This window comes from Ipomoea triloba, chromosome 1 (genome assembly GCF_003576645.1).
Source record: "Ipomoea triloba cultivar NCNSP0323 chromosome 1, ASM357664v1".
In the NCBI taxonomy this organism is placed as follows: Eukaryota; Viridiplantae; Streptophyta; class Magnoliopsida; order Solanales; family Convolvulaceae; genus Ipomoea; species Ipomoea triloba.
In genome coordinates this window covers 34327797-34342697 of record NC_044916.1, presented here as the reverse complement: position 1 = coordinate 34342697, position 14901 = coordinate 34327797, and the positions used below count along the sequence as shown (strand labels likewise).

General features: G+C 37.1%; 3 protein-coding genes and 1 long non-coding RNA gene across 5 annotated transcripts; 3 read left to right on the top strand and 1 right to left on the bottom strand.

The window, feature by feature from the left end:
* Positions 1–242: 242 nt before the first annotated feature.
* On the top strand, positions 243–3417 carry LOC116016435. The gene is made up of 3 exons (XM_031256695.1): positions 243–463; positions 911–1590; positions 2930–3417. Exons 2-3 carry the CDS (start codon positions 1028–1030, stop codon positions 2997–2999), a joined length of 633 nt encoding a protein of 210 aa, XP_031112555.1. The 5' UTR covers positions 243–463; positions 911–1027; the 3' UTR covers positions 3000–3417.
* Positions 3418–3834: 417 nt separating this feature from the next.
* LOC116026958 (light-harvesting complex-like protein OHP2, chloroplastic) lies at positions 3835–6197 on the top strand. The gene is made up of 2 exons (XM_031268624.1): positions 3835–4396; positions 5881–6197. The coding sequence occupies exons 1-2, from the start codon at positions 3972–3974 to the stop codon at positions 5993–5995; spliced, it is 540 nt and encodes a 179-aa protein (XP_031124484.1). The 5' UTR covers positions 3835–3971; the 3' UTR covers positions 5996–6197.
* A 267-nt stretch (positions 6198–6464) lies between these two features.
* LOC116024100 (probable serine/threonine-protein kinase At1g54610) lies at positions 6465–9672 on the top strand. 2 transcript variants are annotated; one of them, XM_031265964.1, is made up of 7 exons: positions 6465–7385; positions 7471–7755; positions 7885–8181; positions 8270–8491; positions 8593–8687; positions 8867–8942; positions 9040–9672. In XM_031265964.1, exons 1-7 carry the CDS (start codon positions 6960–6962, stop codon positions 9394–9396), a joined length of 1758 nt encoding a protein of 585 aa, XP_031121824.1. In that variant the 5' UTR covers positions 6465–6959; the 3' UTR covers positions 9397–9672. The 2 variants fall into 2 exon arrangements, with proteins under 2 accessions (XP_031121824.1, XP_031121106.1); XM_031265246.1 differs by having other exon boundaries at positions 6468–7385; positions 7864–8181.
* Positions 7786–9046, bottom strand: LOC116025466. Its single transcript, XR_004099713.1, has 3 exons — positions 8852–9046; positions 8546–8642; positions 7786–8465 (listed from the first exon to the last, which is right to left on the bottom strand). It is a non-coding gene; the product is annotated as an uncharacterized LOC116025466 (long non-coding RNA).
* Positions 9673–14901: the final 5229 nt, after the last annotated feature.

The window sequence follows — 14901 nt, the reverse complement described above, 5'->3', positions numbered from 1 at the left end:
TTTGCCGATTGTCTTTCTCCTGCTTACTCTTTATCACTGTTCGTCACCCGTAGAGCGATATAGCTTCGAACCGCTCAGTCGTTGACCGGTAGACCGACCGTCTGACCGGCCGAGCGACATTCTTCACTACACGTAACACACGTATCCGTAGCGTAATCGTAGACCCCGTTTACATTTACGCTATCAACAAGTGAAGAGATTAAATAGGGGGTATGAGTATGAGTATCACGCGCATGACAGTGGGTGCCCCTTGCCCCTGCCCCTCCGCTTAAGTTTCAGTTTGTTTTGAGCTTCATCTGAATGAATTCGGGGGGATTCAGACGCACATGTAGCTCCTCTGTATCTACGCTCTGTGTATGTGTGACTGTACCGCACATGCTATATATCTTCATCCACAAACTCACATTGCATATCGTTGTTTTGTCGCCGCTCCGGTCAAGTGTCGCCGGAATTTCTCAGATCCGTAATCTTCTTCTCCTTTACTATTATAATTCTCAATGCGTATTAAATATTAATCGACAACTTCCTTCATGTTTTGTACCTTCTGAATCGCCAGATTGCTCTTTTTGCGTTAACTTATTAGCAATGGAAATGTTAAGTTGTGACTCTGTTGTATTGATCTTTATGTCGATGTATTTATGCAGAAGCTTATATGTGAAGTTGAATAATTTGTTGACTAATGAGTTTCATTTTTTAATACTCCGTATTATATAATATATATTTAAAATTATACCTATGGTTGGTTATATGAGTTTACTTGCGAATCGGATCAAGTTGGAGGAACTGCTTATATTAATACTGATAGTCGGTAGAATATTGCATTCCATATTGGAGTATTTCATGCTATTATGCTTTGTTTATCTCTCTAAATTGCCGTGCTTGCTGAGTTTTTGGATTTGGTTGTGTTTAGGATTCTTTGCTTGTCCCATTGGACTGCCTTCTGCGGCAGTAAAGGGTCACGGGTAGTTTTAAAGCTAGGGGAGTTCCTGAATACCAAAGTATTTGGATGCTGACTGGATGAGAACTGATGTTATTGGCAGTAGAAGGAGGAGGTTTCTTCTCTTCTTCAGCTTCTGGGTATAGCAAAGGCCTTGCCCTTCTTCTTTTGGGTCAGAAAAATGAAGAAAAGCCCATGAAAGTTTCGCCGTGGAACCAGTACCAGTTGGTGGACCAAGAAACTGAGTCTGATCTTCAACTGGCTTCCTGCAAGAATAGGCTTGTTTGCGGTTGCGCTTCCTTAGTCTGTTTTGGTGGTGCCGCCGATGAACTTGATAACCCATCTCCCCTTAAGGTTGGTTCTACTCAGCACCAACAAGTCTCACAATCAATCTGTCCCCCTTCTGGGGAGGGAAAGGATCAAATTAATCCTGATAGTCTTGTGAAAGATGGCAATGCCTCTGTTGAGGGTGCCCTTAAAAGTAGCTTAAAGAAAGCTGCAAATAGCATAGCAGTTTCTGGTGAAAGTACTGATGAATATGAGGCAATATGTGAAAAGAGTAATGATGTCTCTGGTCATACTGAGAGAAAGAAAGTACAATGGACAGATACATCTGGTGGTGAGCTTTTTGAGGTCCGGGAATTTGAGCCTAGGTATGAATTCCAGATCCTTCAATATTCTTTCAAGTGCAAATAAGTTCATAATATTTATCTTGCTTATTGCTGAACTTTGTTGGTACTTTCTTATTGTTATGAGACTGCATAGGAACTACTTCATGTTAAATATATGTGTTTGGGAATTGGGACTTGTGAAGGTTTTATTGTGAACCATGTAGATAGGGGAAATATATTCTGATATAATAAATCTGCATTTTGACACACACTAAAGAGCATCACACTCAGTGTTGCTTTTATAGATGGCTGATTGGCTATACTTTTCGGAGAGGCAAATTATTGAACAAGTTGAGCTTTGGGTTATTGTTAACTTGTTTGTTACCACCTAAGAAGTATGATTTTTCTAGTGAACAGCATATTTTTACCAATATATCTCAAAAACTATTTTCTCTCTGAAGTGTTCTCAATCTGCATTTTTGGAAACAAAATTTGTCTCTGTAAATTAACACTTCTTGGGCACACGAAACTCTCTTTCAGGTCATTCCATTGTGATTAAGGACATCTGTAAAGATATAGATTTTAGTTTGCAAATTGGAAACTTTAGCAAGTCATTGGAAATACTGGCTTGGCTTTATAGCAGCAGATATAGAATTTGCATATAATAATTGGTTTCTTCCATTTACAATATGATACAAACATATAAATGACCTCATAATTTTCTATAATGTTTTACTTTTATGTGCATTTCCATGCTTCAGTTGTGCTGATGATGCATTTGATCAGATTTGTGGTTAGGTGGTCACATCATCTTCATTTTTTCTTGTAGACAAAACCAAGGGCATGTGTATTTCCTTCAATAACATGAAGCTCCTTTAGCTGGCTCATGCTGCCAATACTTGGAGCTTCTCCACTTGATAAAAATTAATTGAGTGCTGGCACATGGTCATTCCAGGATCTGGAATCTTTTGGTGCCTTTTTCTCTTCCCTTGTTCCCAAAAAGTGAACTTCAAATGTTCACAGTTGTTATTTGCTAATATTTTTTTTGTGTGATATCATGCTACCCAAGAACAAGCTAATAGTGGTGCACTCTTTCCACGAGCCATGTTTCTTTGATTTTGAGTTTAGGATTTAGTGTTTAGGCATGACATATATCCTTAGGCCTGGTCTTTCATAATTATAACAAAAAAACACCTGTGTTCTGAATATGACTGATTTACTGTTTCTGCAAACTATGCCATGTGGGTGATATATACTTTACATTTGAAAACTATAAAAATGATGCATTATAGTACTATACGCTTGAAAATTGAAATGGCGTGCTTGGAAGGAAATATGTATTGTCTGGGTGCTTATCATTTAGTTGTGGCGGTGATTGCAGTGATGAAGGAGAATCAGATGATGAATTTGATAGCAGGAGCCAGAGGACTTGCTTGTGCAAGATTATGTAGTTTGACAATGTTTGAGGTCGTAAATGAGGTTCAGTCGCTTTGTTCCCTTGGATAGGAAGGAAACTTGGCAGGCATTTGAACTGAGAAGCCTCTGAGTCGTCGTTTGTTGGTTCCCTCCGGCGGGATCCGAGGATGCAAGAGACAAGTTTTATAATCCGTACAATGATAATCTCTTCCCATTCATTCTTTTTTGCTGACCGATCAATTGTGTCTGCCTGTCTCTGTCTGTATTGAGTTGCTTGAATATCATTTTGTGCTACTGCTCATTTCCTTGTCTTTATTATATATATCCTGTTTATATAATTTATTTCAAAAGCCACACCCTTCTTTTCTTTCATGGTCAGACTCAGAGGATGAACCATTTTGTTTTTTAAATACAGAATATTATAATGATTGAGGATATTTAATTCTGAGGGAATATTCTACTTTGTCTTACGATATGATTACATATTTTTAGAATAGAAATATGGAGGATTATAATATTCAACTCCACATTTTAATATTATTCTTAAAGTTTGAAAGAAAATTGACTGTTATCAAAAGTAGATAATTCAGTGTAAGTTGTTAACTCTACAATTAGATAAATCAGTGTAAATTGTTTATACGGATAGCTCAATGGATAACAGGGTGAAGTTTGGGAGAAGTGTAAATTGTTTATATCTGATCAATCTAAACAATTCAATAGTATGATAAACTTAGTGAGGTTATCCATACTAAAATATATATTTGACTGGAGTGGGAGAGGATTGTGGCGTTTAAGGATAAAGTTGAAATTTGAGGAATAAGAAATTGATGTAGTTTAAGCATATATAGTTTGGTTGTGTTGTAGTGTTGGGTTGGCCACATGTTATCCACACCACAAAGCAGCAGAATGAAGTTTCTGATAAGTATTTGACCAAACAACTTTGTTGTCATCCACTTACTCCATCGTCTTCCTCTGGTGTACCAAGAACCAGAGAACGAAACAAGAAAATGTCAGTGGCATCATCGTCTTCATTCCCATGCATCAAATTCCCAAACAGATCGGTGGTACAATCACCGCCACCTCCCTCTTCTTCTTCCTCCTCCTACACTTTTATGAGATTCTCTGTATCCAAGCCAGGCTCACCCGCACTTAACATAAGGAACTCTCAAGCTGAAGGCCCTTTCAGAAGACCTGTGGCTCCTTCCCCTCCCACGCCTGTAAAGCCGGTTCCGCCTTCCACTTCTCCCCCGCCGCCGAGTGCTCCTCCCAAGCCGGCGGCTGTTGAGGACAAGAGTGCGAGTGCGATTACCCTGGAGTTTCAGCGCCAGAAGGCTAAGGAATTGCAGGAATACTTCAAACAGAAGAAGCTAGACGATGCTAATCAAGGCCCCTTCTTTGGGTTTATTGGCAAGAATGAAATCGCCAATGGCAGGTACTCAACACTTCAATTCTTTCTTTCTTCTAGTTTTGAACTGGAGATATTGGCAGCATCAGAATAAAATTAGCATTTTTGCTCTTCACTTCATGTGATTATTCAAATCTCCTCTTCTTAGTATTATTGCAATGTTTTAAAGCCTAAAATTGGGATTTCAATCTCTCTTGCCAATAAGATAGAAATTTGGGGCTTGGAACCCAGATGGCGAGGCTTGGTAACCAAAGGTTACAAGTGGGATTGAGTGACCTATTGGCCTTCTTGATTGTGAGCCGTTCATACCAGCCGGTTGGTTTAACTCCTTAATACTCTTTTGTCGGCTAGACCGCTAGAGTGGGTTTAACCCGTGCACATTCTAGGCTAGTGGTTGCGGGTTTCCAAAAAAAAAAAGAAGATAAAAATGTGGGGCTTGGAATAGAAATCATATGATTTCTTCCTTCATGTTGCCAAATGTTTGGAAATGCTTAGGAATGATTCTGCTAAGATGATATTGGTCATGCCATACTTCTTACTAGTATGCTAACCATGAGTGTTTATAGGCCATGTTTGTGTGATTTCTATAAAGGTGCAAGAAGCCATTCAATCTTGTAGCATCAGTGATGCTAGAAGGCTCGCAAAAGATCTCAAGCCTAATTAGACTAGAGGTCCAACAAGTACAAGTACATCTGAATAAACAGACAACGAGTTAGTTATCAAACATTGGCTACACATATTACTAAAGTTTGAACAAGTTCATAGTGCAAGAAGCAAAAGTTGGTCTGAATTGTAAGATTGGTGCAGATTTTGGCGCTTCAAATAATTCAGAGTTCTAATCTGTGTGGTCATGATCTGCGAGAAGTTTTAAAAAACTAGACCTTTTCTATTTTATGGTACCACATGCTTGTAATCATTAAGATGGGGTTCTTTTATGGTTTTCATGGCACAGGATTACAGAAATATGTATTTAAAACGGTAAGAGATCCAGTACATTATTGAAAGGGCAACTTGCTTGAAAAGGACCTTAGATAGTAGTCACCAGCTTCTCAGCCCATGTGTCATTTTTACTTTGGTACCCGAGAGTGCTTCATAATATGATGCATATAAGTAGCCTTCACTTCATTTGGCCATGATTCACATTGGTCCGAGGAATTTTCTCCTCACCAAAGCCTCGTGCCTGCCCCAAATGACAGGATTTTTATTAGGCCTTAAAGTCCACCAGCTGTGCATGCCTATAAACTACAATTCATTAACAAAACAATAAAGATATGCTTACTTATGTCTGCAATGCATTCATATGCACTTTGAATACTCTTTCTGAGATCAAAAGCTGTTTCCTCTGCGCTTTGAACCAGTTTGTGCAGTTCTCAAAGGTCGTTTTAGAATTGATGGCTATTCTGGTTTTGCTTATATATGATTGTTTCAATTCTGTCAAATTTTGGTTTGGTTCTCTTTCCTACAACATCACAATAACTTCTCTTTCCACATGTGGTACATTTGTTGAGCAGATGGGCGATGTTTGGTTTTGCTGTTGGGATGTTGACGGAGTACGCTACAGGCTCTGACTTTGTTGATCAAGTTAAGATTCTACTTTCGAATTTCGGGATTCTAGACTTGGAATGAGACCATGCTTATCATCAATCAAAGCCTACCTACTGTCTCCTCTCAACCTTCTGCTGTAATATCCAATATTTCATGTAATTTTTTTTCTTTTAGTCATCTATTTTTATTTGCTTGTTCAATGTATAAACACTATCAATCCCTTTTTCTTCAGAAAGTACACAAATTTTGTTCTTCTTTGACATAATCTGAGTCTGTTATATCCCAAGTTTTGTTACAGTAAAAGATAGTAACTTTAATAATTTCCATGATGCAAGAATAACACTTTCTGCAACCTATGCAGGCCTGTAATCATATGCCATCATATTGCTGTCACTATAACCTTAGTAAAATTTGTCAACAATCATTGAGCTTGCCAATAAGATAGCTGGCGTATAATCACTAAAAGTTAAGATTAATCAATTTGCTGTTAAAATTGACTTTGAAGCAGTAGAAAGGACATTCAGTTTGTGACAAAAATGCCAACTTTTTTAATCAGAAATTGATCTGCTGATAAAGACAGGTGAAGAATGTGGGGATTTTTGTGACACTGAAATGTATGAAATTCTTAGGATCTGTCAAAAAAGTTCATTAAAATGACAAGAATAGAGGAGGAAAATAAAATGTTCAATCTGTCAAAAAACTCATGATGAAGGGTAGAGCTAAAAACTAAAGAGGTTATCAAGTATCAGAAGAAGAATATGCAGTTTTTTTTGTTAAAAGCCGGCCGGCCTGCCGTCTTCCTTTGTCAGCTTCTTCTGCTGTCCCTCTTACCAATTCTTTGTGTCCCCTAACACTTTAGCCTGCAGTTTGAAGTCATTGCTTTCTTTAGTCCACATGTCTGCTTTTTCTTTTCTTTCTTCTTGCTCTTGATTAGAAAAAAAAAAGTTGTATTGGTCCTTTCTGAACTGTCAAAATTTAATCATTAAGACTCCTGTTATTCAAGAACTTGGATCATTGGAAAATAGGGGCACTTCTTGGACAAGCTATGGGGTGTGTTCAAGCCAAGCCTTCAAAGACTTCATCACCGCCTCAAGGCTTGGAGAAACTGAAGCTGCAGAACGGATATGTGACCGCCAGGAGATCAACGGGGCAGAGGCATTTCAGCGAGGAATTAAGGGGGCCCGGCCCTTCAAGGCCAGAGCCAAGGACTAGGATTGTCGATAATTATGTCAGCAGCCGAAGGAGCAGCGCTGGAAGCAGAGTTGCGGGTGGAGAAAGGAAGTTGATCGGGGTTGAGGTTGAGGGAGAGAACCCAAAGAACGGGAGCATTGGTGTGGCAAACTCGAGGCCAATTGCTAGGGAAGAAGAGCTAGTCGACGGGTGGCCAAAATGGCTAGTTGATAATATTCCCAGAGAGGTTCTTGCAGGTTTGGTTCCAAAAAGTGCAGATTCTTTTGACAAAATAGACAAGGTTTGTTTGTGCTTCTTTCTCTTTTTTCCTTCTTATCAAGTATGGTTTAGCTGTTTCTTGAACTATTGGACTTTGGAATTTTTAGATAGGTTCTGGGACTTATAGCAATGTTTATAAAGCTCGAGATAGGAAGACAGGAAAGATCGTGGCTTTAAAGAAAGTTCGATTTGACACATCAGAACCCGAAAGCATAAAATTTATGGCTCGAGAGATCTTGATACTACAGAAGCTGGATCATCCCAATATCATAAAGCTCGAAGGGCTGGCCACTTCAAGAATGCAGTTTAGTCTCTACCTTGTGTTTGAATATGCGCAGTGCGATTTATCCAGCATTATATCCCGGCCTGATGGGAGGCTAACTGAGCCACAGGTTAGAAACAAAAACCAAGCCTTGTTTTCAGATATCAATTGGTGATTTTCATTTTATCTTGAGATTTAGGATTCTGAAAGCTATCGTTTCGTGCATGGAGCCATTCAGGTGAAATGTTACATGTTTCAGCTGCTATGCGGGCTGCAGCATTGCCACGAGAGGGGCATTCTGCATCGAGACATCAAGGGATCCAATCTACTGATTGATAAAGACGGGATGCTAAAAATTGCAGATTTCGGGCTAGCAAACTTCTTTAACCCTGCAAAACCACGCCCTCTTACTAACCGAGTTGTGACACTGTGGTATAGAGCCCCCGAACTGCTGCTTGGCGCTACTGAATATGGAGCGGGCATTGATCTCTGGAGTGCAGGCTGCCTAATGGCTGAAATGTTTGCCGGGAGGCCTATTATGCCCGGCAGGACAGAGGTAATAACTTAGAATGTTTGTCCGACATGTTTGGTCTTTTGCATTCAGTGCCAATTCTAATTCTTCGCTGCAAGAATCGAATCTGCAGGTTGAGCAACTCCACAAGATTTTCAAGCTATGTGGCACGCCTTCAAACGATTACTGGGCAAAAACAAGGATTTTGACAACCTTCAGGCCACCATATGCCTACAAGTCTAACATGACAGATGCTTTCAGGCACTTCCCCGCTTCTTCTTTAGGCCTTCTCTTTGTTCTCCTCGCCCTCGATCCAGCACATCGTGGCACTGCAGCTTCCGCTCTCAAAAATCAGGCAAGCGTTTATACACACACACATATATATATATACTTACAAAATCATGCATACCCTTTCCTACTTTTGAACCATCCAGTAAAGTAGCATTATGATTGCAGTTTTTTCACACAAGCCCCTTAGCGTGTGATCTTTCAGAGTTGCCAGTAATCTGCAAAGAACATCCCGAGGCAGAGTTTAAGTATGAGAGAAGAAGGTTAGTCATACAGAATATCAATTAATAAAAGGCAACTTATGGAGTTATGAACAGATACTGCATTGTAACAGAACAGAGTCAGTAGTACTCAAAAAAGGCAACTTATGGAAATAAACTTCTCTGTCTCTAGTAACCGAAATTTGGATTTACAACGAGGACTTAACAGATGTTTCCTGCAGGCAGAAGGCGTCTCGGCAGAGGTCTCAATCCCAAAAGGAGCGCAGCTCGAAAGGAGATTCTGGCGGTTCCAACGAGGTACAACATTCACAATTCAGTTCATGATCAAACAATCTGTCAGCCTATGAAAAAAAACAACATTAATATACTAAGATTATTTGGTTTCTGGTTCCAGGAGGCTGCAGGTGGTAAGTACACTGATTCAACAGTGTTCACCCAGGAACCTGGAAGCTCCAGTACCACAACAAGCACATCGTCGAGTTCTAAACCGACATGGAAGGAAGACAGGCCTCCTCCTATACCTTCACCCGTCATGAAAAATCGCAGAAGCTCCCCGAGAAGTGGAGCCCACCCTAACGCTGCCAAGAACATCAAGAATCGCCCCCCAATCCCGAATGGTAAAAACATGGCACACATGTACCGAGGTAACCACGCGTACAGGTTGAGTCATGTGCAGAGGTCTGTCTCAACCAGAGAATTCAGGAATATGGATCATAAAAACCTGCTTAGCTCATATGCTCTTGAGGACTAAATTAAACAGCATTTGGACAGTGTCATAATCTTGTTGCCTCATTGCCTTGATTCTTGTTCACACATATTGTTTGATTTTGTAGCATTCTTAGTGATGGAATAGAAACATATTGTTGCCTGTTGGCATAGTGGAGCTCTTAGTGGATGCCACGGAGAAAATTACCAATGACTTAACACTTTATTGCTTTCCTGGTGTACCAAAAAGATCGAGAAAATAGTAAAATACTATCGACAGAGTTGTGTGATTTGCACTACGAATCATGCGTGTTTAATGCGAGGATATTGTGATATATTTTCTTTCTGTGATGATAATCAAGCTGGAATATAGAACAAGACATGCATTTCAAGTTGCATCCAAAAACATCACAAGCAATGGTTACAAGAACAAAACAACAGTTAATGCAACATCCTTTTCTGAACTGGCTTTATTAGTTCAAGAAGTATAAACATTGGTCATCATGTAATGATTTTCTTGATGCAATATATCCGATTGAAGAAGAATGTGATTCTTTTCTTATCGGCTAGAAGAAGATAAATTTATTAAAAAAAAAAAAAGTGCAATTAAGCCCTGTAAAAAGTGCAAATAAGCTCTTAAACAATACCTGAAACGTCAATTAGGCCCCTAAATATTTAAAAAGTGCAATTAAGCCCTGTAACATGTTAAATTAGGGCAAAGAAGCCCAAAAATTGACAGCAGATCATTTACTATTCATGGAAAAATTCAGTAACCAGCAATGATAGAATCATCACCTGTCGCCCGACTCCGGCGGCCATGGAAGACCTTTCTCTGGTGGAAGGCGACCAGTGGTTGCCTTAACGGTTTTGCCGTCGTCAATTGCCGAATTTTCCCCTGAATAGTAAATTGCAGGTCATTTACCGGTTTTTAGACTTCTTTGTCCCAATTTAATATGTTAAAGGGTCTAATTACACTTTTTAAATGTTTAGGGGCCTAATTGACTTTTCAGGTATTATTTAATATTTAGGGACTTATTTGACCATTTTTCCTTTTTTTTTTTTTTTTGTGACAAAAATGTTTTCAACTATTATCCCCTTCTCCAAAACCTACAAAATACAAACAAATTGCTAAATCACCCTTTTCAATTTTGTTTTAAGATGCATTATGAAAAAGTAAAGCAATTTGAACGATATGATTAGAGTGGTATAATGAGATCAGAGTTATCCATCACTCTAATTAGACCCTTAATTACCTTCTTTTTGGATGAAATCCAGACTGATTCATCACTTTAACTATACCTTATCTTTTGTGAAAATTTTAACAGATAAAGAAATAGATCACTCTACCTACTATATTGTCATCTTGGGTAGAAGTTGGAGCAACAACTGCACCAACTACTCTTTTAAATGCATTCTTTGTAGTTTAGTTAAAGATCATGATATTCATTATTTTACACTAACTTTAATTAATAGATGTGAAGTCTAGTTAAGTTATGATTGTGAAAAAATTCAATCAACGTTTACTATTCATTCACAATTAAAGATTCAAATTCAAGACGTTAACGAAGATCCAAACCAAATCCACTTGAATGATAAGATTGATTTACTCTGATTATTGTATCTTACAATTCATTGAGAACAGTACAAAAGACTTGAAACACAAAACCACTCAAAATGATGAGTAGATATAAACAAAAACTAATAAATCCGATCCGTTCATATCCAAATTAAACACCCCTATCCATATCAGGTAAAATTCACCGTACCGACGCAGTCTCTCTTTTCATACGATCATCAAAAACAAAAACAATATACGATGAGGATCGAATTGAAGGGAAACCTTAATTAGGAAAAAAGAGAAGAGATTACATGCATACGAGATGGCCTGGGAATTAAAGTTATAATACATATATATATATAGAGAGAGAGAGAGAGAGAGATTAAGGTTCACAGGCCATAACGAATATCGTTGAGTTTGGTCTTGATCCACTTGAAGCTTTCCCTAACAGTGGCCTTAACTTTACCTTCAGTTGTGAAGGTGTTATAAGACGCAATTCTCTTCTTCCTCTTCATCTCTGGATGATTGGAAGGGGCGAAGCCATCTCCCTTGGTGCTGGGGCCGTTGAAATTGTAGGTGTTAGAGCGGTCTTGGAAGTCCAAGTCGGCCGAGTAAGAAGATGAGTATTGTGGGAACGATCTGCTCTTCTCCATACACTTTACTCTCCAATTCAAGCTACCTACCTACCGCTGATCTGCTCTTAATTGGAGTATTGTAGTATATATGTACTATGTAGCGTGTGGATGTTTGGTTTTCAATACTTCCCCTGGCCTGCTTTATATAACCATCAAAAGTTCAGCCATGTTTTATGGAATTGACAAGATTTTAAGGGTCGTCGTTTTGCCCAAAATAATTTTGAATGTTTTCTGTTATGGTATGAAAAATTCTTAGGTAAGGAAGTGTGTGTATATATAATATATTCTAGACAATTACATTATAAACAATTATATTAAAATTGAGTAGTTGAGAAGTTGACTGAGAAACTATTACCCATAATAGAAGCATGTGAATGCTAAGCGATTCCACATTTTATCACAAGAAGCTATATATTACCCATAGCATACCCAAGGTTGTATAATCTCCTTGCATCTATCTCTCAACGTACTGCATATTCTTTAATTTGGTCTGGCACGCGATCACCTTTGTGAGGATAATTAATAAAGTGCAGTTAATAATATTATAAAGGGTAATTTTTAATACTATAGAGTACAACTAAGTAAAAACATAATTGAAAAATGCGATGACATTTTTATAAATAGTTCAAACTTTAAAGTACAACTAGTAGCACTATAATGTGCAATTGTCAATACTACTATATAGAGTGCATTTATTCACCGCACTTGTTCATATAACAGGAACACTCTATTGTGTTGTTAGTTGCACTTTATAGTGTTGTTAATTACACTTTAAAGTTTGAATTATTTATTAAAATATCATTGTATTTATTTTCCCCACTCTTCTTGCTTTAATGCGATTGTATCTTCTGAGATCAACAACTTTGAGGGGAGCCTAGTTTTTTCCTTAGGTAGTGGTCCTTATTTGATCAAAGACATGTGTGTGCATGTGTGTCTATATATATATATATATATATATATATATATATATATATATATATAGAGGTATATATATAGGATCACATTTTCATGAGAACTTATCTACATTTTCATGAGAACTTATCTACAAGACAAAATTAAGAATCAATCTTAGTCTTACATTTGTAAAAATTGAATAGATCATATCAAATTTTTTAAAAAGAAAAAAAAAATGAAATGACATTATTGTAATTATTGTCAACTTTATAGTGTAACTTTTAACACTATGCGGTGCACTTTTTAACAATAGACAATGCAGTTCCCAAAAAAAAATAGATAATGCATTTTTAGATAGCATTTTAAAATATTAACAAAAAAAAAAACTAAATTTTAAACTAAATGGTAAATACTACACCCTAAGCAGTAAAAAGTGAAGTCCTAAACCAAACTTAAAATCAAAACATAAAATAAAACAAAAGTGCACTTTGCAAAGTTCTCAAAATTATCCAAAAATACACATTATATTGTTAAAAAATACAATCTATAGTGTTAAAAAGTGCACTTTAAAATTGATGAAATTTACAAAAAATATCACTATATTTAAAAATATATATATACATTATCCGAATTGTGTGCTTTTTTTTAGATGCAAGGATAAAATTGGTCGTGGGTTATGTTCATGCATAACTCAATATGTACAACAAATTAAACATCATTCTTTTCTCACGTCTAATCTCTAGTCCTGGACTTATCTAAATCAATAAATACAATTCGTCTCATATATATCAAGTTACATTCTATCTACTTTTTTCTTTTATTTACTTTCCGCCACCATCCATTTTAATCATAAAATATCCAAACTTTAACTTTTGCATAGGTATACCATTAAAGTAGTATTTTTAAATAAAATCGGAATGATGGAATTCACACTTTATTTATAATAATTTATACATTAATTATAAACTATTATATATTTCTCTTATCAACATTTTTTTAAAAATCAAGCTCGTCCTACTACCATCCAGACATCCAGTACAAGTCCATCGTTAAACTTGTATAAAAGATCAATCACAATATAACACTTACATGTACTAACATGAGAGTTGTATAAAATATGAAGTAAGAACTATAAACTTCTTGTTTAAATAGATGACCCGAATACTAAATTAAGATATTCCATTTGTCAGTCCTTAACTAGATAGAGTCTTGGTGGAAGAGGTAAATAGAAGGCCATAACTCAACGATTTACATGTTCGTTCTCTGAAAATATGTGTCCTGCTACCACAATATAGTATGACCAAGATACAGGGCCGCTATAAGGGTCGAACTCTTTAGGTCCATAATGGTGGAATGAACTCGGCTTACATCTTGATTACCATACTATGAATTCTTTTTTAATTAGTCAACCAATAAAATTATGTAGGGAGGGACAAGAAAACTAAATAATCAAGTAGGAATCTTGACATTTGGATTTATATATATATGCAATGCAATGAATTGAATTGAATGGGGGGTTAGGAAGGAATAGACAAGTGAAGAGAAATGGGTACATAAGTAACAATAATGATAGAAGTGGTGGGTGAAGGGCATGTGTTGATGTTGGAAAGTGAGAGAGGGGCACGCCGGGAAGGGAATTATGATGAGAGGCACTGGGTGGTGGTGGGGACTTACTGTGTGTAGATGCCACTGGGACGGCTCAAATCTATGGTTCACATGGTGGAAGAGGTTGTGCCATCTAAAGTGGGGGCCAAACTTTCTATCTGTGTTCTCAAAATGGATGATTTCGTGTCTTCTATCACTACTACCATCCATTTTTCTTTTTCTGATCTATTGCTTGGGGGAACAGCACGCTGCTTTTGTCAAACCAAACCCCTTAACTTTCTTTCCGTTATCTCATCTCCAATTCTCTACATTTTGTTGGGCTTGAATTGACATTGAATCAACATTTGATGCTGAAATCTTATCAAATTACATGTTATGGACGAATTTTTTTCTGGGTATGAATTGAAAGCATACCTACATTAATTAGTTACGAGTGCATTTTTTTGTTAGAAAACTTCAAGTTGTCGTTTTCCGTAAGTATTGTTGGAGCTGTTTGGTTTAAATTTATATTATTGTTACATTATATTACTCTCATATAGTTCTACCCGCTAATACAAAATACACAGCATATTTTATTGTACTTTAGCCATGGCTCCTACTCAAAAGAGAAAGTGATATTTTACTTAAGTGACTAGAAAAAAATTTTCATTTTTCTCTTATTTTTTTGTTGACATGATAAAACTCAGGGCATCAAAGGCTTTTGGTATATATACACACTGGCGGATCCAGTATGGGAGCAGCTCACCCCACCCCCATATAGCCCTATATGTATGTATAGTACATACTTAGATATAAATATATAAAACAGATAAGAGTAAATAAATGACTAGTTAGCAGAGTTGGATGAAGTGTGTTTTTA